Below are 26,134 nucleotides of genomic sequence, written 5' to 3' on the forward strand. Positions count from 1 at the left end.
CAGTGCGGTTTTCACGGCGTTTTTCGGGTGCGTTTTGGGGCTCAAAACTGCAGGACTTTGCTTCCCCAGCAAAGTTTATGAGTTTTCATTTTTGATGTCTGCACACAACTTTTTTTTTTTTTTAAGCTGCGTTTTTGAGCTAAAAAAAAAAAAATCGACATGTCAATTCTTTCCTGCGTTTTTCTGCGTTTTCCCCCCATGCAATGCATTGGAAAAACACAGAAAAAACAATTTATTGAAGTCACTTGTCTTTTGTTGTGGTATTTGCTGATGGTTTTTTTTTGTCAATTTCTTCAAAATGCCGCTGGTAATAAATGAATTTGGCACAGTTTGAAAAAAAATGCTCTACTTTGGACAAAAGTATTTTTCTTTGTCGCTCCATTGGGAGACCCAGACAATTGGGTGTATAGGCTATGCCTCCGGAGGCCGCACAAAGTATTACACTAAAAGTGTAAAGCCCCTCCCCTTCTGCCTATACACCCCCCGTGCTCCCACGGGCTCCTCAGTTTTTTGCTTTGTGCGAAGGAGGCAGACATGCACGCACAGCTCCATAGATTGGTCAGCAGCAGCTGCTGACCAATGTCGGATGGAAGAAAAGTGGGCCCATATAGGGCCCCCAGCATGCTCCCTTCTCACCCCACTCTTGTCGGCGGTGCTTGTTAAGGTTGAGGTATCCATTGCGGGTACGGAGGCTGGAGCCCACATGCTGTTTTCCTTCCCCATCCCCCTTAGGGCTCTGGGTGAAGTGGGATCCTATCGGTCTCCAGGCACTGAGACCGTGCTTCATCCACAACTCCTGTGGGGCCTGCTGGATAGGAGCCGGGTACCGTTCAGGGACATGGCCCTGCTACGTGGAGGTACTCTGTGTTCCTGTGGGGACAGCGCACAGCAACACGCCAGCATTGCTGGGTGTGCTAGTGCACCTGGGCCGCGGCGCTGACCGGGTTAAATGTGCCATTACACACTCAGCGTCGCTGAGTGTGTTTATGTATAGGGACTACCGCGCTGACCGCCGCTGCCATGGAAACACTGCGGCGCGGCTGGGACTTGTAGTGCGCCGGGGACTTCCGCGCCGGCCGCGCTTATACGGCGGCCGCGCTTATTACTCGAGTCCCCGGCTTTTGCGGCCTAGTCTTCTTTCCTCCCACCCCCGGCCCTGACAGGCAGGGGAAGGGCGGGACGCTGCACAGAACGAGCAGTACTGAGGGCTGGAGCATGCTTTGCATACTCCACCCCTCTCAATGTGCACAGTGGGGCACCAGTTCCCGCACTTTCTGGGTCACGCCCACGGCTCCCTCCTCTCCTCAGGACGCCGGCAGTCATTCCTGTCAGCTCCTCGGACGCTCAGAGGGGGACAAATTCTGGGAGACCCAGGCAGGGACTCTGGTGGCCTCACAACCGCTTTAAGCGGGTGGTAAGCAGCACCTGTGGTGCTAGCCCCATTGTGCAGTAGTGTAACTATACATTATATGTTTATGGTATATACTTTACACTGTATGGTGCACAGTTGATTTCTGGCTATATACCCTATTGTGTTGCTCAGGGAAGACAATAGCATGGCGCCCACAAAAGGCAGGGGTGCCAAAACACAGGCTTATTATGCTGCCTGCGCCGCATGTACGACCCCGCTACCGGCAGGTTCCACTGACCCTCATTGTGTGCACTGTTCGGCCCCTGCGACACTTACTCAGCCAGAGCCTCTGCTAAGAGGGGCCCAGGGGGAGCCACCTGCTGACACTGTCCAGGTGACGGGGACGGAGTTTGCAGTCTTTACGGACAAACTCTCCGAGACTATGGCTAAGATACTAGAAGCCTTGCAGTCCAGACCAGTATCTCAGCACAGGGACGCTGTGGAATCATTGTTCCCTGGCCCCCCTCAGTTGGACCAACATTGTCCCCCCGGGGTGTCTCATAGATCCCAGGCTGAGGGCTCTGACACAGACCCCAGCCCCAGACCGACTAAGCGAGCTCGCTTGGAATTTCCCTCGACATCATCATATTGTTCAGGGTCTCAGCGGGAGGAATCTTTGGTTGATGAAGCGGAGACAGTTGATCAGGATTCTGATCCTGAGGCCACTCTCAATCTTGATACTCCTGATGGGGACGCCATAGTGAACGATCTTATTGCGTCCATCAATCAAATGCTGGATATTTCTCCCTCAGCTCCTCCGGCGGAGGAGTCAGCTGCTCAGCAGGAGAAATTCCGTTTCAGGTTTCCCAAGCGTACACAGAGTATGTTTCTGGACCACTCTGATTTCAGAGAGGCAGTCCAGAATCACCATACTTGTCCAGATAAGCGTTTTTCTAAGCGCCTTAAGGATACACGTTATCCCTTTCCCCCTGACGTGGTCAAAGGTTGGACTCAGTGTCCCAAGGTGGATCCTCCAATCTCCAGACTGGCGGCTAGATCCATACTTGCAGTGGAAGATGGGGCTTCACTCAAAGATGCCACTGACAGGCAGATGGAGCTCTGGTTGAAATCCATCTATGAAGCTATCGGCGCTTCTTTTGCCCCAGCATTCGCAGCCGTATGGGCGCTACAAGCTATCTCAGCAGCTCAAGCGCAAATTGACGCAGCCACACGCACGTCCGCGCCGCAGGTGGCGTCCATAACCACTCAGACGTCGGCATTTGCGTCTTACGCTATTAATGCTATCCTGGACTCTGCGAGCCGTACGGCGGTTGCATCCGCCAATTCGGTGGTAATCCGCAGGGCCTTGTGGCTACGGGAATGGAAGGCAGATTCTGCTTCCAAAAAGCGTTTAACCAGTTTGCCAATTTCTGGCGACCGATTGTTTGGCGAGCGTTTGGATGAAATCATCAAACAATCCAAGGGAAAGGATACATCCTTACCCCAGCCCAAACCGAACATACCCCAACAGAGGAGGGGGCAGTCGAGGTTTCGGTCCTTTCGAGGCGCGGGCAGGTCCCAATTCTCCTCGTCCAAAAGGCCTCAGAAAGATCAAAGGAACTCTGATTCATGGCGGTCTAAGTCACGTCCTAAAAAGACCACCGGAGGTGCCGCTACCAAAGCGGCTTCCTCATGACTTTCGGCCTCCTCAATCCGCATCCTCGGTCGGTGGCAGGCTCTCCCGCTTTTGCGACACCTGGCGGCCACGGGTAAAAGACCGTTTGGTGAGAGACATTCTGTCTCACGGTTACAAGATAGAGTTCACCTCTCGTCCCCCGACTCGGTTCTTCAGGTCATCCCCGCCTCCCGAGCGAGCCGAGGCTCTTCTGCAGGCGCTGGGCACTCTGAAGGCAGAAGGAGTGGTGGTCCCTGTTCCTCTTCAGCAACAGGGTCACGGTTTTTACTCCAACCTGTTTGTGGTCCCAAAGAAGGACGGGTCTTTCCGTCCTGTCCTGGACCTGAAACTGCTCAACAAACACGTAAAGACCAGGCGGTTCCGGATGGAATCCCTCCGCTCCGTCATCGCCTCAATGTCCCAGGGAGATTTCCTTGCATCGATCGATATCAAAGATGCTTATCTCCACGTACCGATTGCTCCAGAGCACCAGCGCTTCTTGCGCTTCGCCATAGGAAACGAACACCTGCAGTTCGTGGCACTGCCGTTCGGCCTGGCGACAGCCCCACGGGTTTTCACCAAGGTTATGGCTACTGTAGTAGCGGTCCTCCACTCTCAGGGTCACTCGGTGATCCCTTACTTGGACGATCTGCTGATCAAGGCACCCTCTCAAGAGGCATGCCAACACAGCCTCGACGCTACTCTGGAGACTCTCCAGAGTTTCGGGTGGATCATCAATTTTCCAAAGTCAAATCTGACACCGGCCCAATCACTGACATATCTTGGCATGGAGTTTCATACCCTCTCAGCGATAGTGAAGCTTCCGCTGATCAAGCAGCGGTCACTACAGAAAGGGTTACAATCTCTCCTTCAAGGTCAGGCACACCCCTTGAGGCGCCTCATGCACTTCCTGGGGAAGATGGTGGCAGCAATGGAGGCAGTCCCTTTCGCGCAGTTTCACCTGCGTCCTCTTCAATGGGACATCCTGCGCAAATGGGACAGGAAGCCGACGTCCCTCGACAGGAACGTCTCCCTCTCTCAGGCGGCCAAAGCTTCCCTTCGGTGGTGGCTTCTTCCCACTTCATTATCGAAGGGGAAATCCTTCCTACCCCCATCCTGGGAGGTGGTCACGACGGACGCGAGTCTGTCAGGGTGGGGAGCGGTCTTCCTCCACCACAGGGCTCAGGGTACGTGGACCCAGCAAGAGTCCTCACTTCAGATCAATGTTCTGGAGATCAGGGCAGTGTATCTGGCCCTAAAAGCGTTCCAGCAGTGGCTGGAAGGCAAGCAGATCCGAATTCAGTCGGACAATTCCACAGCGATGGCATACATCAACCACCAAGGCGGAACACGCAGTCGGCAAGCCTTCCAGGAAGTCCGGCGGATTCTGCTATGGGTGGAAGCCACAGCAGCCACCATATCCGCAGTTCACATCCCAGGCGTAGAAAATTGGGAAGCAGATTATCTCAGTCGCCAGGGCATGGACGCAGGGGAATGGTCCCTTCACCCGGACGTGTTTCAGGAGATCTGTTGCCGCTGGGGGGTGCCGGACGTCGACCTCATGGCGTCCCGGCACAACAACAAGGTACCGACGTTCATGGCACGGTCTCAAGACCCCAGAGCTATGGCGGCAGACGCCTTAGTTCAGGATTGGTCGCAGTTTCAGCTCCCTTATGTGTTTCCTCCGCTGGCACTGTTGCCCAGAGTGTTACGCAAGATCAGGGCCGACTGCCGCCGCGTCATCCTCGTCGCTCCAGACTGGCCGAGGAGGTCGTGGTACCCGGATCTGTGGCATCTCACGGTCGGCCAACCGTGGGCACTACCAGACCGACCAGACTTGCTATCTCAAGGGCCGTTTTTCCATCTGAATTCTGCGGCCCTCAACCTGACTGTGTGGCCATTGAGTCCTGGATCCTAGCGTCTTCAGGATTATCTCAAGAGGTCTTTGCCACTATGAGACAGGCCAGGAAACCAACGTCCGCCAAGATCTACCACAGGACGTGGAAAATATTCCTGTCGTGGTGCTCTGCTCAGGGTTTTTCTCCCTGGCCTTTTGCCTTGCCCATTTTTCTGTCCTTCCTTCAATCTGGACTGGAAAAGGGTTTGTCGCTCGGCTCCCTTAAGGGACAAGTCTCAGCGCTCTCTGTGTTTTTCCAGAAGCGCCTAGCCAGACTTCCACAGGTACGCACGTTCCTGCAGGGGGTTTGTCACATCGTTCCTCCTTACAAGCGGCCGTTAGAACCCTGGGATCTGAACAGGGTGCTGATGGTTCTTCAGAAACCACCATTCGAGCCAATGAGGGATTTTTCTCTCTTACGCCTTTCGCAGAAAGTGGTTTTCCTAGTAGCAGTCACTTCTCTTCGGAGAGTGTCTGAGCTAGCGGCGTTGTCATGCAAAGCCCCTTTCCTGGTGTTTCACCAGGACAAGGTGGTTCTGCGTCCGGTTCCGGAATTCCTTCCTAAGGTGGTATCCCCCTTTCATCTCAATCAGGATATCTCCTTACCTTCTTTTTGTCCTCATCCAGTTCACCAGTGTGAAAAGGATTTGCACTTGTTGGATCTGGTGAGAGCACTCAGACTCTACATTTCTCGGACGGCGCCCCTGCGCCGCTCGGATGCACTTTTTGTCCTTGTCGCTGGCCAGCGTAAAGGGTCACAGGCTTCCAGATCAACCCTGGCTCGGTGGATCAAGGAACCAATTCTCGAAGCTTACCGTTCCGCTGGGCTTCCGGTTCCCTCAGGGCTGAAGGCCCATTCTACCAGAGCCGTGGGCGCGTCCTGGGCTTTGAGGCACCAGGCTACGGCTCAGCAGGTGTGTCAGGCGGCTACCTGGTCGAGCCTGCACACTTTCACGAAACACTATCAGGTGCATACCTATGCTTCGGCGGATGCCAGCCTAGGTAGACGAGTCCTTCAGGCGGCGGTTGCCCACCTGTAGGAAGGAGCCGTTTTACGGCTCTATTACGAGGTATTATTTTACCCACCCAGGGACTGCTTTTGGACGTCCCAATTGTCTGGGTCTCCCAATGGAGCGACAAAGAAGAAGGGAATTTTGTTTACTTACCGTAAATTCCTTTTCTTCTAGCTCCAATTGGGAGACCCAGCGCCCGCCCCTGTTTTTTTGGGTACACATGTTGTTCATGTTGAATGGTTTCAGTTCTCCGATATTCCTTCGGATTGAATTTACTTTAAACCAGTTTATAATTTTTTTCCTCCTTCTTGCTTTTGCACCAAAACTGAGGAGCCCGTGGGAGCACGGGGGGTGTATAGGCAGAAGGGGAGGGGCTTTACACTTTTAGTGTAATACTTTGTGCGGCCTCCGGAGGCATAGCCTATACACCCAATTGTCTGGGTCTCCCAATTGGAGCTAGAAGAAAAGGAATTTACGGTAAGTAAACAAAATTCCCTTCTTTTTTTTTTTTTTATTTATTATTTTTTTTCAGTTTTTGTATTTGTTTTCCAAAGCAAAAAAAATCACAGATCTTTGCAAAAGTCACAAAAATGCACCAAATTAAAATCTCCTCCAGAAACCTTACTCCAGGGGGGAACTAGGGCAAGGTACAGCAAAAAAAATGTGATGTCTGGAAGAAGTTGCATTTCAAGAATCTATCAAAAACCTCTAGATAAAGTTGTTGAGAAAAAAAAAAAGAGAATTTTAAAAAGTTGTCCATATAATAAAATCACTTAAAAGGAGCAAATTACTCCAGAAAAGTGGGGAAATTATATTGATGAGTCGGGGCCTAGGTGTCAGTGTCTGTAGCAACTGTGACGGTAGCCATATTGGTTGCAAGCCATCTTTTCCAGCGATGGATAGAACTGAGAAACCCCTTTTATTTTTTTACATCAAGAATAAGCAGAACTGAATGGCTTTTATAATTTTTTATATGAATGTTGCAAACACAACCCATTAATTTTTCCTGGGTAGCTTTATTGTAATGCTTTGCTTCGCCTGTGGTGGCGCTGCAGGGAAACAAAACACTTAATTTATCAGGGTGTTTTACTCCAAGGCGTTTTATGCAAAAATTCTGAAGTGTCGCTACATTTTTGAAGTTGTGCAAAACTTTTCTGACTTTACTATTTTGCACCATTACCGGCCACCCTTCACCAATGTAGGCTGAACTGGGATGAGGCATGGTGAAACACAGACAGACAAATTCTAAGGTTAGGCCACCAAGTGGCGCAATTGCTCCAGAAATGTCCCTAAACTGGAGTAACCTCTTTGACGGAGGCGTAAGATGCGCCTTATTCATTTAGAGGCACGCGCATCTTATGCCAGTTTTCCCTTTCCGTATAAAATGAGTCTTCATGAATCGGACCCTCACTATTTCTCCTGCCGATGACAGAGAATAGCTGATGGCCGCACTCCCTGTGATCAACTTTTTTTGTCCCCCCCCCAAAAATGTAAAGATTTGACCCCGTGAGGTTAGGCGCCGGCCGCGTGGTTTCTGTTAAAGCTCAGCGCAGTTGCTTTATTAGAATACCATGGTTGATTTCTCTGATAGAATTATGGGAAGAGCCGTGTTCCTGGATAATCGGATTTTCCTCATCTTAATAAAGTACATTTAATAGATTTCCTGACGCTGGAGATGATTTAATTTAAGAATGACTTTATTGAAGCCGAGAGCTGCTGGTGAGTCACCCCGGGGGCCTGCGTGACGTATGTCTGTATGTGATGAGTAATATAGCCATGTCTGCGTGTATAGGAAGATGTGGGAGTGGAGACTGTGCACTGGGGTCCGCTCTGCGTATCTAGAGATTTACAGAGTAAAAACCCTGAACTGAAGAAAAAAAAATACATATTGTCTTTGTAAAGTCACTTTTTGGCTCATCACAGGGGCATTTCCCTGCTGAGATCCCAGATTAGGCCCTGTGCCCATGGGAGAACGTACCTGTGGACTTTTCTGAAGGTATTTACGCAGCTTCACGCAGCAACTCCCGGAATCCGCAGTTATCCATTGATGCGGTATTTCTGCGGAATTGTATGCGGTAAACCTGCGGAAACAGTGCGAATTTCCTGCCGTTTATCTCCATAGTGGAAAGGCAGGAATTCTGCAGATAATTCCGCATGAATAATTGACATGCAGTGACGTGCGGCTGTGGGAAATCCGCAGCATTTTCCGTAGCAGCAAAAACCGTAGCATTAATACAGCACTCCCCAAATCCCATAGGATAACATGGGGAGTGTCTGTACTTGTGTAAACCCGCAGATTTATCTGGAAAATCTAGAAAATCTGTGGGTTTTCCGCAGAAAAATCTGCAGGTACATTCACCCATGGGCACATGGCCTAAAGCCTGTTTCACACATCCGAAACTTCACCGAATTGCCAGGTCCGGCACACTCCAGTACAGTGTTAATACTTTACAATGGCATCGCAGCAAGCTCCGGTCACATGCTGTCATGTGACCGGAGGTTGCCGCAATGCCATTGTACTGTAGTACACTGTACTGGAGTGTGACGGACCCGGAAATCCGACGAAATGCTGGATGTGTGAAACTGGCCTTACACATCAGCTATAACCTGTAACAAGTGTTCCTTTACCCCGCAGCCTCCCCTCCCCCCAGGAGAAATTAAGTATTGCATGGTGCCTCTAAATCTACAGGCTGTACTCCTAATTCATGGACTTGTCGGGTCCTCCAGAGCAAAAGATGGTCTTCTTAGCCAATGACATTTTTAAAAGGAATGAACACAATATAGTAATGCATGTGGCGTTTTCTTCCTTGCAGCTGTGTTACATTCACCTGCTGTCACATTGCAGGGTCCGGTGTATAAGCTGGCATGGTCTCCGTTCTGCCCAGACGTCTTCCTGAGTTGTTCGGCCGACTGGTGCATCCACTTATGGCGTCAGGATATCTTACAGCCCATCCTAACATTTTCTGCCACCACCAATGCCGTCCATGACATCATGTGGTCTCCAAGTTCACCGCTAGTGTTTGGGGCAGTCAACGAGAATCGGGTGGAAATCTGGGACTTGAGTGTTAGCACGTAAGTAATTGTAGAAGAAGAGCGTAACTCAGCACCTGAAACTGCTGAGGAGGTAAATCACAGTGTACATCAGACAAGATTGGAGGGGTACTGCACTTTGACTGGGTTCACACAATGGTATGGCATTCGATGCGAGTGCATTGGATGCCATATGCTAATGACCCTCGGCTCCCACTGTGCTGCAAGTGTAAAGCTGGGTTCACACATAGCGACAGCGATGTCGCTGTTACGTCACCATTTTCTGTGACGCAACAGCGACCTTGCAAGTCGCTGTTATGATCGCTGCTTAGCTGTCAAACACAGCAGAAGCAGCAGCGATCATAACGACACGCGTCGCTGTGCTACATGTGCACAGAGCAGGGAGCCGGCACTGGCAGCGAGAGCGGCGGACGCTGGTAACGAAGGTAAATATCGGGTAACCAGGGAAAGGGCTTCTTGGTTACCCGATGTTTACCCTGGTTACAGCTTACCGCAGCTGCCAGATGCCGGCTCCTGCTCCCTGCTTGCTTCATTTCGTCGCTCTCTCGCTGTCACACACAGCGATGTGTGCTTCACAGCGGGAGAGCGACGAGCATAAAATGAAGCTGGACATTCAATTTAATATTTAATATTTAATTATTTAATATTACCAGTTATGTATATTAGATTTTATGACAGGGTATTGATCCAGGGAACTAGTCTGATTGCCGGATGTGGAGTCAGGAAGGAAATTTTTTCCCCATTGGAACTTGTTTGCCACATTGGGGTTTTTTTGCCTTCCTCTGGATCAACATGTTAGGCTACAGGTTGAACTAGATGGACTTAGAGTCTCCCTTCAACCTTAAAAACTATGATACTATGATACTATGATTCAGCAACAAGCGGCGACCTCACAGCAGGGGCCAGCTTGTTGCTGGATGTCACACACAGCGACGGGACGTCGCTGCAACGTCACAGAAAATGGTGACGTAGCAGCGACGTCGTTGTCGTCGCTGTGTGTGACACCACCCTTAGCAGAGTGCCATGTAACTGTGATCGAATCCTGCGATGAGATCACAGCTGCGGAGGAGAGGGAGGGATTAATCTCTCTATCTCCTCCATTGTCAGCTGATGTAATTATCGCACTGCACTTGGATGTCATCCGAGCACAGTCCAATGTTTCACTCGCACCCATAGACTTGTAAGGGTGCGAGTGACAAGTCTCTCCCTGACAATCGCAGCATGTTGCGACTTTTCTCTTTATCCAGAATCAGGATAAGAAAAAAGCTGTCCATCTGCTCTCCCTCATTGAATTATATTGATCCGAGTGCAATGTGAGATTTTCTCGCATTGCACTCGTCCCAGTCATATGCTCATGCAAGTGTACCCTTTCCCAGAACTGTTGCCATGTCTGGTCACAGAGGATGAACGGTCCCAGGATTAATTGTTTTTGGGTTTTTTTTGTTAAGGAAAAATAAATCCTGTAACTGTATAAACTATAAATTACCATATTGGTTCAGACTCGTTAGTCATAGGTTAAATCAAGAATGCTTCTGCACAGGGAAAAGGAAGTGAGAGGGCGGGTGTCCTCTTCCAGGAAGAGTTGAAAGAGGGACGGAATGGGTCACCAAGCAATAAACGCTAATATGGCCGACAATGGTTGTTGTCAGACAGCTACTTCGTAGCCTCTGTGTAAATCTGCAGTGACATATGGCAATCATATACACTATCCTCATTGTCTTATCTATTCTTCTATATTTTCCGTACAGTTTAGATCCAATCATCGTGAGCTCCGCTAACCCGGGCGTGAAACTTACAACCCTGCTATTTGCCAAGAATACTGAATGTGTCCTGATAGGAGACAGTGATGGACAAGTCGGTGTGTACACCCTGAGGAACGTGTCCAGCGTAGAAGCGTCACAGGTGGGCCATGTGTATACTGGTCTACAGTACTGGTGGTTTATGGCCTGAATTGGTATTTTTACCTCCACAAAACCAAGCATGAACCCCTCTTCAGCTCCAAAATGTCTCCTTTGGCTTCCACCCCTCCAATTTATCCAAGTCTGTATTGAGAATTGCTGAACTATGGTGATAAAACAAAAAACAAATACAGCTTCACCCTGAAATGCTAGAATATGTATACATTAAATATAACAAATTGGAGTTGCATTACTACTATAGAACTTATTGAAAACAAAATGAGGCACTTAGTGCACAAATTGGCCAATTCATGAGAGCCCAGCAGCCAGCGACAAGGTGTACCCCTTTGTTGGGACCCTAATCTCATATGCCTCTACCCAGGCTGAAAACCTACAATTTTAAGGGCAGGCAGGATACAGCTCTAATTGAAAGCACCCCAGGTTGATGAGCGGAGTGCTAAGTCAGAAGGGGGTGTACTACAAATATAAAACTGACCAGGACCTCCAAGAAGACAAGTGTGAACAGGTGCAAGCCAAGAGAATTAGTCACTATAAGGCCCGGGACACATGGGGCACTACTGCGATCCTCGCATGACACTGCTCAAGCTGGCATGCGATCGGACCTCAGCTGCGGGGGGCGGGCTGGTGCTGTGGAGGATTTATCTCCCGCTCTCCGCCGCAGCCGGCTATTGCCATTCTTGCCCTGCACTCGCAGTACATCGGTGTACTGCGAGTGCAGTGCGATTTTTTTTTTTTTTTTTTTTTTTTTTTTTTCCACTCGCCCCATAGACTTGAATGGGTGCGAGAGAAGCCAGGAATGCATTTCTGTCGCAGCATGCATGTTTTCTTGGTCCGATTAGGGCTGAGAAAATAATTGCTCATGGGTGCTGGCACACAGGCTAATATTGGTCTGAGTGGAATGCGATTTTTTATCGCATCCCACTCGCTTCTATTTTCATGCCGTGTGTCTTAGGCCTAACCCAACAAATACACTCGCTGCACTCTGAAATACTATAATATGTGAAATTGAAATTGCCTTACTGCTATAGAAACTATGGTTAAAAAAATTAGGTACTTAGCGCACAAATTAGCCAATTTCTGCTGGGTTGACACAATGACGCTGTGTAGCATTGATGCTGTTATTTCTTTAAAGGGCAACAAAATTACAACACAATGCAATAAATTCAGAATTTATAACAATTTCAGTGCAGATTATGGCGATGCCTCAATTTTTCAAGCCATCGCATGCTGCAAATGTTTTTCAAACCTCGCCGATGGTTCCCCCTTTGCGTTATACAGAGCAAAATTCCACGTGTTGCACTTGCAGATTTTGCTACGTATTTGTAACAAATCTGTGCGGGATGGAGTGAAACTCTGCGTAATAATGCCGAACTAACATGACGTTCACAGTTTTCTGGAAAGCTGAATGAGAGCCTCTATGGGCACTGTTGGGACCTGTGCCCATGATCGGTGTTAGTAGCATGTTTTCGCTGCATCTAAAACGGTGCGTTGTACAGCACAAGCACAGAAGACGGGATTTATACAAATCTCCTGCCCACTTTTTTTTTTTTTTTTTTTTAACGCTTCGTAAACTAACTGACCTGCGGTGTGGGTTTCCGAGCATTAGCATGTCCGTGTATTCTGAGCAGGAGAACACCATGAACATACACAGTCCGTAAGCCTGATCATGGGGACATAAAGCGCGTTCCCCTACACACGACACTAGCATCATCGCAAGAGAAATTACGCTGCGTCCAGAATGCGAGGAAGCCTGATCATGGGCACGTACCCTTAAGCGGGCTTTACACGCTGCGATCTTCCTAGCGAGATCGCAAGCGATCGTACCCGCCCCCGTCGGTTGTGCAACACTGGCAAATCGCTGCCCGTGCCGCACAACCTTGCTTACCCTCATCACACGGACTTGCCTGCCCTGCGATGTCGCTCTGGCCGGCGATCCGCCTCCTTTGTAAGGGGGCGGTTTGTGCGGCATCACAGTGACGTCATACGGCAGGCGTCCAATAGAAGCGGAGGGGCGGAGATGAGCGGGCGGAATATCCCTCCCACCTCCATCCTTCCTTCCGCATAGCCGGTGGAGGCAGGTAAGGAGATGTTCATTGCTCCTGCAATGTGTGGTGCCGCAGGAACGAGGAACAACATCGTTAATAAGTAGAAAACGATTTTTTGTTTCAGGACGACCTCTCCGTGGCAAACGATTTTGACCGCTTTTGCGATCGTTTAAGGTCGCTCATAAGTGTCATAAACTGCGATATCGTTAATGACGCCGGATGTGCGTCACAAACACCGTGACCCCGACGATAATTCATTAACGATATCGTAGCGTGTAAAGCCCGCTTTAGTGCCGCCATCAGTGGTTACTGACTGATGCTTTTGCTAATTCTCTCATCAGGGGATGATAAACCAACATTTTTGCATTTCCGGCAGATACTTGTCTGAACATGAGGGACAGCTCATAAATTCCTACCCGTTGCACGAAAGTGCTCATATTATTTATAGGACACACAGAATTACTCGCTTTCTGCAAAAAAAGCCCCTTTCCCCGAGTGACTCACTGTTTGAGTGCAGTTTTATGGTGAAGGTTTGGATTTATGACAAAAGCACTTATGCCGCATCATTAAGGATCTGTACACACATCTTATGGCTGTGGCCCATCTTCCTGTAACCTGGACATGTCGTCTTTTACAGGTGAATGCGTTATGTGAACTCATTGACACGACCCTGGCAAGTCAGCTGTGAAATGTTGGCAGGATCTGGCTCCAAATGGACAGAACCAGCGATGTCCTAGAACCTGAGCAATAAAAATATATGTACATTTACAATGTGTCCTGATTGGTGTCTGGTTTTGGATTTTACATGTCCTCAGTCTGTTATAGCTGGGGGGCCATTCTCTACTCTTTACTATGTTGGGCACTCTTATTAAATTGGAAAAGCCCCTTGAATGCAAATAATTGTCCCCACTCACTGACAACAAGCAGAGATCTTCAGATGAAAGTATACAGTGTGTCCAACCATATCCTGTCCCCCGCCATTAATTTGTGAACGGCGGCAGCTATAGGAATAGAAGTGGTGTGTAGTTATTGTAAAGTAGCCATGCGCTACGCAATGAAACCACCTATAGCGCCACCTGGTGGAAAACAACGGAGTTAGCATTTATATCTTAAAAACGGAACGAGATAGAGAAAAAAAGTGAATTACAAAGTTGTAGGGCATCATCAATTCAATACGAATCGACACATTTTATACAGAAATGCTATGATTAGAACGTGTAAGACTCACAAGGCTGCGGACGTGAAGCGATACCTCATGGAGCCCTTCCTACAAGTCATTGGGTATGGTGGCTGCATGGAGAGGCCTCCACGCTCACCTGACCCCATTGGACTTCTTTCTGTGGGGTCACATCAAACAGCAGGTGTATGCGACCCCTCCACCAACATTGCAGGACCTACGACGACGTATCACAGATGCTTGTGCAAACGTGTCACCTACCATATTGCACAGCGTGCAGCAAGATACAGTATGCTGTCCAGAGTCCAGATGTGCATTGCAGCTGACAGTGGCCACTTTGAGCATCAAAGATAAATGAGCGCCATATGCGTGACCAACATTCAATATTTTTTTGGGAGGGGGGGGTCATGGGCTTCATATCATAGCATTTCTGTATGCAAGGTGTCGATTCGTATTGAATTGATGATGCCCTACAATTTCTTAATTCACTTTTTTTCTCTATCTCGTTCCGTTTTCAAGATAAAAATGCTAACTCCGTTGTTTTCCACCAGGTGGCGCTATAGGTGGTTTCATTGCGTAGCGCATGGCTACTTTACTATACCTAGACACCACTCCTATGCCTATAGCTGCCGCCGTTCTCAAGTTAATGGCGGTGGACAGGATATGGGTGGACACACTGTATATAGTTGTACTGGGTGTCTAAAAGCCATTGCACATTGATTTTTTGGGGGCTGCATTTTTGTGGTGACCACAAAAATGCAGCATGGCAATTTTTTTCAGCGTTTTTCACCCATTGGTGATAAACGCACCAAAAATGCAGGAGTTCTTCTTGCTACAAGATGTTTGTTGCTGAATTGCAAAGTTAGGCATTATATGTAGGTGCTATATAATTTATACTGCTAAAATTAAAATGATCTTATGAATTGTTACCAGGTCAGTATTACCACGCAATAAACATCATAAAAGCAAACACACCCCAAAAAAATAGCGTTTTAGGGTGGAAGGGGGCTGGTTATCATTTTAGACCACTTGTAATTTGATTCTCATTTTTTTGAGTACATTATATGGTAAAATGAATAGTGCAGGTTAAAATTACAAGAAACACAAATCCTTACTACGGCCTAAAAAGGAAAAAAAAAAACAAAAACCAAGTCATTATAACTGTAAAAAAAATATAAAACTTTTATGTCTCTTGAAAGGGAGGGGAAAAGCGCAAAAAATGGAAAATCAGCCAGTCATAAAGGGGTTATAATTTTGATGTCCATCTGGCCCATGTATTGTGCTGAGTTGGTAGAGACCAGTAAATATTTGAGGAACAAGTGCAGTGACATTTTTTTGCCTCCTTATTATAATGAAAACTAAGCAGTGTAAGCTCAATGTAAGGCTGCAGCTATACAAGTGCATCTCAATAAATTAGAATATCATCAAAAAGTTAATTTATTTCAGTAATTCAATACAAAAAGTGAAACAAATTATATATATATAGAGAGAGAGTCATTACACACAGAGATCTATTTCTATATATTATATAGAGTCATTACACACAGAGGGATCCATTCCTATATATTATATAGAGTCATTACACACGGAGATCTATTTCTATATATTATATAGAGTCATTACACACAGAGATCTATTTCTATATATTATGTAGTCATTACACACAGAGATCTATATATATTATATAAAGTCATTACACACAGAGATCTATTTCTATATATTATGTAGTCATTACACACAGAGATCTATATATATATTATATAGAGTCATTACACACAGAGGGATCTATTTCTATATATTATGTAGTCATTACACACAGAGATCTATTTCTATATATTATATAGAGTCATTACACACAGATCTATTCCTGTATATTATATAGTCATTACACACAGAGGGATCTATTCCTATATATTATATAGAGTCATTGCACACAGATCTATTTCTGTATATTATATAGAGTCATTACACACAGAGAGATCTATTTCATGTGTTTATTATATATTTTATATAGCCATTACACACAGGGATCTATTTCAAGTGTTTATTTCTGTTCATGTTGATGCTTATGGCTTACAGCCAATGAAAACCCAAAAGTTATTATCTCAAAAAAATTAGCATAATATATAAGACCAACTGAAAAAAAAATATTTTGGACTCAGAAATGTTGGCGCCTACTGAAAACTGAAAAGTCTGTACAGTAAATGCCTCAATAGTTAGTCGCATCCTTTTGCATTAATTACTGCATCAATGCGACAATGTGGCATGGAGACGATCAGCCTGTGGCACTGCTGAGGTGTTATAGAAGCCCAGGTTGCTTTGATAGCCGCCTTCAGCTCGTCTGCATTGTTGGCTCTGGTGTCTCTCATAGACTATGGGGTTTAGGTCAGGCGAGTTTGCTGGCCAATCAAGCACAGTGATACTGTGATTAGTAACCCAGGTATTGGTACTTTTGGCAGTGTGGACAGGGGCCAGGTCCTTCTAGAAAATGACATTTCCATCTCCAAAAAGCTTGTTGGCAGAGCGAAGCATGAAGTGCTCTAAAATTTCCTAGTAGCTGGCTTTGACTTTGGTCTTGATAAAACACAGCGGAGCTACACCAGCAGATGACATGGCTCCCAAAACCATCACTGATTGTGGAGACTTCACACTAGATCTCCAGCAGCTTGGATTGTGGCCTCTCCACTCTTCCTCCAGACTCTGGGACCGCAATTTCCAAATGAAATGCAAAATTTGCTTTCATCTGAAAACAACATCTTGGACACTGAGAACAGTTCAGTTCTTTTCTCCTTGGCCCAAGGAAGACGCTTCTGGCATTGTCTATTGGTCATTAGTGGCTTGACACAAGGAATGTGACAGTTGTAGCCCATGTCCTGTGTGTGTGTGTGTGTGTGTGTGTGTGTGTGTTGGCTCTTGAAGCAGACTCCAGCAGCAGCAGTCCACTCCTTGTGAATCTCTCCCAAATTTTTGAATGGCCTTTTCTTAACAATCCCATCAAGGCTGCAGTTATCCCGGTTGCTTCTGCACCTTTTTATACCACACTTTTTCCTTCCACTCAACTTTCCATTAATATGCTTGGATACAGCAGTCTGTGAACAGCCAGCTTCTTTAGCAATGATCTTTTCTGGCTTACCCTACTTGTAGAGTGTGTCAATGACTGCCTTCTGGACATCTGTCAAGTCAGCAGTCTTCCCTATGATCGTGTAACCTACTGAACCAGACAAAGGGACCATTTTAAAGGCTTAGGAAGTATTTGAGGGTGTTTTGAGGTAATTTTATTTTATTTTTCTGAGATAATGATTTTTGGATTTTCATTGTCTGTAAGCCATAATCATTAACCGAAATAAACACGTGAAATAGATCCCTCTGTGTGTAATGACTCTATATAATATATGCGCTTCCCGTTTTGTATTGATTTACTGAAATAAATTAACTTTTTTGATAATATTCTAATTTATTGAAATGCACCTGTACTTCAAGATTAATGGGGCAAAAACCACTGATTTAGTGAAATTTTATAAAAACACAAATCACCAAGCTCAGTAATTACTTGAACTCTGCCAAATATACATGAATATAATACATGACAAAAAACAGCTATCATAATGTATATTGAATGTTTGACCTGTGAAGTTTACCTGGAGAAAACAGACGTTTGTTTTCTGCACAGAACATTTCTATTCTTGATAAGATCTGTTATCTAAATTCTTTATCAATTGGAAATCCTTTTACGACAGGTAATGACTGTTTCATGCCAGAAAATTGAGGTATCCTGAAAATCAGACAGTTCCGTATGCTAGATGGGTTGCTTTGCATCTCCTGCAGCAAGATAAGGTGAACAGACATGTGGTAAGTTATGTATTTATTTTTTGTTTATCTCTTTGACTCCTATGAGCTGTAGTGGGCATGCTCTATGACAGGTGCAGAGGTCACAGCGCAGGGAGTAACGTGCGCTGCACCGGTTGTCTATGGTGGCTTCTGTCTCGGCCTCCAGCTTTAAAATATCAGTGTAATCTTTTATTAGAATTCCACCCACTGATAATAATGAGATAACTGCTCACAGTTTGCACAGCAGAAGTGTTTGCCTGTGACAGCTTAGTGGACAGTGAAAAATTTGATTTTAATGGACTTTCCTAAAAGATGGCAGGGGGAGCAGCAATAATAAAGACGAGAAAAAGAAATATATAACTTTGTTCAATAACATAGATATTATTATTACGCTTACAGTTTCTGGGAAATCTGATTGTGCATTATTTTGGGTACTGTAATGGGGTCAGACAATAGCCCTTAAGATCAGATTCCAATAAATTCTTACTGCGGTATGATAATTAGGAATATTTTTCTCCTCTTCCTTGCCTTGAACTAGAAGAAATCAGTCCCCCATTTTTCCATCTCCTGGCTTTTTACTATGTACGGTAACAGATATTATGACCCAGCAAGTGAATACTTCAAGTTATGAGAAGAATTTGGACTTCTTAGATAGAATAGCATATTACTGAATATTAAAAACTGTAACCTGAAGCTGGCAATACAACTATTGTTCAGCCGACAGCTATCTGTCCCTACTCTTTGATACATAGCCGATAGTTCCTGTGTTCTCTACGAGAGAGCCACTGACAAAATCATCGGACTGCAGCTTGTCCTCCCACTAAACAAGAGGATAGGCAATTAAATTCCCTATGTCCCCTGACATAATCTGTTGCGGGAGAGTTGGGAGACCCCTAACTTATTAAATGATTAGTCTACCCTGCAGACTTATCTGTGTATTGAGGTCTTAAAGGGATGTTTTTAAGTTTCAAAGTTCTCCAATCCATGACCACCGTGGCTCCACCGATATTGGCCTTGGCATATAGCTTGGCAAGGCCAAGGCCCAGACACAACATGCTGGAGGTCTACTACACTGAAGCTCTCCTTTGACCATAATCCCCTGAGGAATAAGCACATTATGAAACGCGTTGGGAGGTTTTGGAGCATGTCGGGTCAGATGGTTGCCAATTGAGGGGTATTGTGAGGCTGTAATGGTTTGGCCCCCCCCCTCTATATATTGAACAACTGTGATTTCTTTATATTTTTGCATGAGTCTACAGTGAGTGTTGTCTATATGACTCTATTGTCTATGGTACATAGATTTGTTTGATGTGTCTGACAACTTGTTGATTGTTGTCTTCTACTTTATCACCGCGGTGGGAGGAGTCTCCTTCCCCCCTCCCCCCGTGTGAAGTTTGTCCTTCCTTGGTGATTCTAGGAGCTCTACATCTGCTCCTTTTTTATTGGGTTGTTTTCTACAACCGTATCTGTTGTGTGGTTTGATATATTTTTTAACTACTAACCATTAAAGGTTATATTTTAATTGTCACCACAGTTCATACATTACAATTGCTTGGCTGCATTTACATATTTGTGAAGCAAACGACACTTCTTAACTTAAGAATTAATATTCATAATGAAGCCAGGATACTCTGTGAAGTCAGTATGGTTCCCTGTGTCATTGTGGGAACAAAGGAGTGTGTTGAAAATATACGAGTTCTCCTAGAATACCGACTGGGATACCTGGAAGAACTAAAGCGATTGCATCTTGAAAGACAGAAGATTGCAGAGAAACTTTGTCAAGTTAGTGTGAGGTCGCGACCGCTTTCGGGCCAGGGCCCAAAGAAGTGCGGTCCACCTGGTGACTGTGTTGCTTCAGATGGCAAAGGAAGCAGGTCCTCTAGTAAAAGGAACCAAGGTTATAGAGGACCTAATTATACATCGGGCTATAGCACAGACTCTGAAGACTCTAAGCCCTCTAAGACCATGTCCGATGGAAAGAGTGGTGCTTGGGACATGTCTCTAGCCAAAGATGGAATTGAGAAAGTGAACAATCAGAGCAATGGACGAAGATGTCCTAGAAGAAGAGCCCAATATTGATCTGCAAACAGAGAATGCATAGGGTCTAGTTATGGCGGAACCTCAGGGCTGATGTACCCAAACAGTAGCCCCTCTAGTGGACTGAATAGTGCAGGGTCAAGCCGCACAGTAGTTACGACTAAGAGAGTGTCTCACTACCACACTGACCATTTGAGATGGTCATGGAGAGATAGGTCTGACCAGGAACCGTGTCTGAGAAGTGGGTTTCCTGTGAAGGGTTTGGTGACAGACGGTATGTCGAGAACTGGAGCTCCAGGTTGTCAAAGTGGGCCCTCTCAACTGGTAGGGCAAGGTGACCCTGACTCCCTGTCTTGGGGCCCCTGTAAGGTATCGAGTGTTCAACCCTACAAGTTTGAACAGAGGGGGGGATATGTGAGATAGCAACCACCAATGTGGTAAATGGTCGCCATATGTCGCAGTGGAGAAGGTCGCTGCGATATTAAACTGAAGAGGTTGCTATGGGACTTGTAGTTCCACAAAGGCTTGTTTCTGCATATAAGGGTCAGGTTCCCTTTAATAATGCCTGTGTGCTGTGCAGGTCTTGGATTCACAGACCTCCACCTGTGGGTGTGTCCAGTCTGATTTAGGAGACTCCGTGTGTGTTCTGCAGAGTGTGTGAGAGCAGTGCAGGGAGCTCTGGGTGTATCAGCCTGTTGGAAGCTGAACACGGGGCTCTGGAATTCAGTCTCGGTTTAGGCTGGTTAGTGCTGTGGCTACTGGACCAAAGCTCTCCTGGAGTGGAGAGACAGACAGGAGTCTGCAGAGTGTCTCTAAGTTCTTGGAAGGAGCCACAGCAAGTGTTGTTCCCTGGCAGGGGCCAGTGTGTACAGGCGCCACACTTCCAATAGAGACTGTATTGGACTGGAAGCCCACCGTATGTGGTTGTGGTATGTTTTTGCCTTAAGCCAGGAGTGGCCTCTTATGTTTAAGGTTTGCCGTTTATGACAAGTTTTTAATAAACGGCTGGATTTTTTATAAAAAGACTGTAGATGTGTTGCTGAAGCTACCTCACCCCGCTGCAAGCGAGATGAACCCCCAGGTTGCGGGGTGCAACGTTACACTATATTATTAAATTGAACAGATCTCCGTATTTCTTATACTGAACTCTAAATTTCCTGCAAAGGAATACATTCTGATAAAATTCTAAAATTCTCAGTACCCACAGCTACCACTAGAGGGAGCATAAGGGCTTAGTTCATACTGTTTTACTATTGAACTCAGTGGACACATTGCATGCAGTGAGCGCCCTCTAGTGGTGATTACAAGCAGTCAGGATTTTAATATCACTCTTTTGTCCATGCAAAGAATTTGGAGTTCTCTAAATGAAAAATGGTTCTCCGACCTCTAGAAAGATACATTAGAAATTAATCTAAATGATGAACCCATATAGAATAATAAAAAGCTAAATAAACTTCAAGGGCGATCTTTATATAGTGATAAATGAATGGGTAATATTGTTCTGTATTCAGAACCCCTGAATATAAAATGATAGATATCAGTATATTAGTGATATTGATCTATCATCACATTCACCTTTACTCCCTGACAACCTCGCGCTGGCTGAGTGACCCTCACAAACTGGGTAATATCACTGTAAACTCTGCATTTGTCCCAGGATTATTTACTTTAAAGGTTTTTCCATATAAACCGTGCACGTATTGATGAAGAAGAACATGTCTCCATCTCATTGTGTACACACAGGTGATGATGGCACCTTAAAATCTCTGAGGCCGGTATAATGTGTTAAGTAGCAGTTTAACGACCCTATGACCCAGGGATACATCCGAAATTACCCGTCATGTTATACGGAATCGCTACATTTATTATGCGCCGTTAACCAAAGCAGAACATTCCGGCCAATAGGATGTTGAGGTCCTGGGTATAAATTGTGCCGAATTTCCAGCTCTTTACATTTCCTCCCGATTCCTTGTAATCAGACACTCTTCAGCTTCCAGCATGAGAGTCCTACCTGTCTGCTGCGTCCTGCTCTTTCTCCTGGTAGCAGCTGAACAAGTAACAGCGGATGGACAATTTGTGAAGCTCTGCGGCAGGGAATTCATCAGAGCCGTGATATATACCTGCGGAGGTTCCCGCTGGAGGAGGCTATTGGCTGGACAGCCCCAAGATATGACAGGTAAGCCTATGGATTCCTGGTAAGCTGGAGCATGAGCTACAGTACCACCTTCATCCACTAGATGGTGCAGCAGGACAGCACTTTTTTTTTTGCACATTGAACTTTGTAGATCACATAGGGCAGGATTCCTATATAGAGGAAAACTGTGGCCAAAACTATTACACTGGGATATACAGTACATAGTACAGTGTGTGAGAGGACAGAGGATAAGACAGATATTCAGAGGAAGACTGGAAACAAATCCTGTATTATCTGCTACACAGTTAACTTTGCCCATGTGATACAATGAAAGGGGTATTTCTATTTTATAAAAGTCGGTCATACTGCTATGATTGGTCTCCTGATCGTTAGGTGCGCCATCCAGGGGAGTAACTACATTTGGAAAAGGGTTTGCAATGGGACCTGGCTCATGAGCCTAAGGGGCCAAGAAAGTCTTTTTTGGTTATATGCAAAGACCAACACTATTAAAGACTTGTGATAATTAGGGGCTCCGTTGGAGAATTTTCATTGGGGACAACAGCATCAATGGCTCCTCTCATACTAAAATTAAAGGCTGATTTGGCACTGTGGCCCCTGTACAGTCCTGCCCAACCAGTCTTTGAGCAGAGGGACTACTGCAGAGATCCACTTAAAGGGAATCTGTCAGCAGGTTTTCGCTACCTAATCCGAGAGCAGAATGATGGAAGCGAAGAGGCCCTGAATCCAATGATGTATCACTTAATCTGTGTGCACAACTTGCATTTTTGGGGTTTTTTTGCTGCTTTTTTTCCTTGCAGAATTTCACAAATCTGCAAGGATATCCTTATGGTAGCAAAGTCTATGAGAATCCTGAAGTGGTGTGCACATGTTTATTTTTTTTTTGCAGATACTGTTGCTGAAAAAAAAAAATCTGCAGAATGTCAATTGTTCCTGTGTTTTTAGCTGTGTTTTCACCATTCAAAGCAATGGTGAATGGCAAAAACCACACTTTTTTTCTGCAGTGTTTTTCCTGCCAGGAGATGCAGATTTGGTTGCAGAATATCTGCATTCAACCAAATCTGCAACATGTGCACATAGCCTTAACTTATTGGGTGTAGCTGTTCTGACACAATCATAGCTTTTTAGATTTAGCAATGCAGCAGAGCTGAGAGAGTGTCCCCGCCCACATCAGGCTCTGTATAGACATTGTACATTGACAGTGAGGTGTCAATGAGAGGAGGGGCGTGCTGGACAATGAGGAGTCCTGTTGTGTCCTGTTGCTTAAAAAAGACATAGCAACTAAACAACAGATTGGACATTGACAAGACACACATCCCTGACTTCTGTGTGTTAACCCTTGCAGCACACTGTCTTCAACTTAGAAAGCAAAAACCTGCTGACAATTCCCTTTAGGTGAATGGGTCTTTCTGCAGATCCCTGCACAAAAGTGAACTAAAACTATAGGGAAAACTAGTGAAGGAGCCACACTGAATTAGTGCTTTGGACCCTTCATTCTCAGGATCAGTTGGACTTCTATAGGCCAAACTACTGTCATAGCGATATTTCATAGCGGTATCAAGTATTATTTACTGTATTATAATGAAAAGGGATTGAACTGAGAACCAGAGCAACTTGTAGATTGTTGAAGGTCTCAGTGCTACTACAATTAAAGGTTTTTTAGCCCCCTTTAAAAGAAATAAATATGTAAACCTGTAGAGCAAGTGGACACATATCTGGCTTAGAAGTCAGGTTACCCCATTTTTGCCACATAGTAGGTCGTCATTTCAGACTTTGTCTAATGTGTCTACAATCCGATCCAAAGTCATGTAGAATATGAAGATTGTTATTTTGTTGTCTGCAGCCAGTGAAGACTTCTTCGCCATGCACACCATAGACGAAGACTCGGTGGGACCCGTGGAATATCACGTGCAGAAAATAAACTCTCAAGACCAGGAAAACCTGCAGGAAACAGAATCGTCTGAAGAGTTCTGGGGGACGAAGAAGAATCCGGCTCAAGAGAGACGCGACATCAATGAGCTGCTGACCACGGCCTGCTGCAAAACCGGCTGCAAAAAGAAGGACTTGAGCTCACTATGCTAGAGCCGCGGGTGTCCCTGTCCACAGCCGGTGGGCTGATAATCGATATTTCCTGCCAGTCTTCACAAAAATCTGGTGTCAATGTAGCGGTGCTAAAGATTTATGAACATATTAAAATAAAATTTTCAGACCTCAGGTTACAGCTGTGTACAGACGACTAATAAAGGTTATACTTGCTGGATACATTAGTGTCATTCATTTTTGCCAGTGCCTGCCTCAATATCGCCCCATATCAGCAGTGTCTGCCTCCATATCGCCCCATATCAGCAGTGCCTGCCCCAATATCAGTAGTGCCTGCCTTTATATTGTCCCATATCAGCAGTGCCTGCCTCCATATCGCCCCATAGCAGCAGTGCCTGCTTCTATATCGCCCCATATAAGCAGTGCCTGCCTCCATATCGCCCCATATTAGCAGTGCCTGCCTCCATATCGCCCCATATCAGCAGTGCCTGCCTCCATATCGCCCCATATCAGCAGTGCCTGCCTCCATCTAGCCGCATATCAGCAGTGCCTGCCTCCATCTAGCCGCATATCAGCAGTGCCTGCCTCCATCTAGCCGCATATCAGCAGTGCCTGCCTCCATCTAGCCGCATATCAGCAGTACCTGCCTCCATCTAGCCGCATATCAGCAGGGCCTGCCTCCATATCGCCCAATATAAGCAGCGCCTGCCTCCATATTGCCCTATATCAGCAGTGCCTGCCTCCATATCGCCCCATATTAGTGTGATTGTGGACTGTAGGAGGTAAATAATGCCAGTCAGGGTCTAATCTGTAATAACAAAGTGGATATGCTGATTTTTCTTCCAGCCTTACACTTAAAAAAAAAAAAAAAAGTATAAAAGTTTAGTTATGCCTTATGACTTGTAAAACCATCATGTAGATCGCTGAAAATACTGCAGAGACGCTCAGCACTTCTGCGCCATCTTTCTGAAGATCAATGCGACCCCCAGCGATTTACAGGACGTTTAAGCTTGTGTGAATGTGAGTTTATTTTGTTTTAGGTGGTCAAAAACCCTTTCTTTGAGGAATGTTTGGAGGAGCTTTTCATTTCGTGAAGTGGTTTTGAAGAGTTGTTCAAGGATTTTTGGAATAGTTTTTGCTCCTGCAGCGTTTTCTGCAGCTTTTTGATTGGAGACTGCCCGGTTTGCAGTATTTCCATCAAAACTTGGGCCCTGTGCGCACTTACCGGATTTTGCCGCGGATTTTCCGCGGATTTGCTGCATGTTTCGCTGCAGAAAATGTTCATAACATCTCTGCAGTGAATCACCAGCAAATCCTATGGAGAAAAAAAATCCTGTGCGCACTGGGCGGAATTTGACAGCTGCATGTTTTGCTGCGGGAATCCCGCAGCAAAAACAAGTGCATGTCACTTCTTTTCCGCACATCGCTGCGGGATTTCACTCCATTGACTCCAATGTTAATCATGAAATCCCGCAGGGAATAACGCAGGCAGCAAATTCTGTGCGGTTCACTGCGTTTTCCTGCGTTATTCCCTCCGGTATTTCGCGGTTTACCTCCGGTAATGTACATCGCTTGTCTGCGGTTTGCAGGGAAGTGATGTCATTACAGGAAGAGGAAGCAAAGCAGAGAGTAAACACACACACATCACACACACAGACATAGAACACAGACACATAGAACACACATAGAAAGAAAACGGAAATATAGAAAACAAAGAACGTGGGCTCCGCTGCATATTTACCTTCCAGCCGAGGTAAGCACACAGCGGCGGCCCGGTATCCTCAGGCTGGGGAGGGAGAGGGGCAGGGGTAATGTCCCCCGCCTCACTCCCCCTCCGGCAGCCGAGAATATCAGCCGCAGCTGCCCCGGCACTGTCGCATACATTATGCGGCAGCACCGGCGTGTCCTCGGCTCTTCTTGCCGCCGTGTAGCAGTGGCAGCAAGGTAAT

At 46.1% G+C, this 26,134-nt stretch overlaps 2 protein-coding genes across 2 annotated transcripts in view; both read left to right on the plus strand.

The window, feature by feature from the left end:
• DNAI4 (dynein axonemal intermediate chain 4) overlaps nucleotides 1-13,704 on the plus strand; it is a 48,530-nt gene extending 34,826 nt beyond the window's left edge. The window contains exons 15-17 of the mRNA XM_075320332.1: nucleotides 8,782-9,008; nucleotides 10,736-10,889; nucleotides 13,589-13,704. Of these exons, the coding sequence (XP_075176447.1) occupies nucleotides 8,782-9,008; nucleotides 10,736-10,889; nucleotides 13,589-13,639 (432 nt within the window). The 3' untranslated portion in view covers nucleotides 13,640-13,704. The remainder of the gene's footprint in view (nucleotides 1-8,781; nucleotides 9,009-10,735; nucleotides 10,890-13,588) is intronic.
• An 8,257-nt stretch (nucleotides 13,705-21,961) lies between these two features.
• Nucleotides 21,962-24,399, plus strand: INSL5 (insulin like 5). The gene is made up of 2 exons (XM_075321139.1): nucleotides 21,962-22,169; nucleotides 23,989-24,399. The coding sequence occupies exons 1-2, from the start codon at nucleotides 21,992-21,994 to the stop codon at nucleotides 24,225-24,227; spliced, it is 417 nt and encodes a 138-aa protein (XP_075177254.1). The 5' UTR covers nucleotides 21,962-21,991; the 3' UTR covers nucleotides 24,228-24,399.
• The last annotated feature ends 1,735 nt before the right edge of the window (nucleotides 24,400-26,134 follow it).

The sequence above is a fragment of the Anomaloglossus baeobatrachus genome, chromosome 8 (genome assembly GCF_048569485.1).
Source record: "Anomaloglossus baeobatrachus isolate aAnoBae1 chromosome 8, aAnoBae1.hap1, whole genome shotgun sequence".
Classification (NCBI taxonomy): domain Eukaryota; kingdom Metazoa; phylum Chordata; class Amphibia; order Anura; family Aromobatidae; genus Anomaloglossus; species Anomaloglossus baeobatrachus.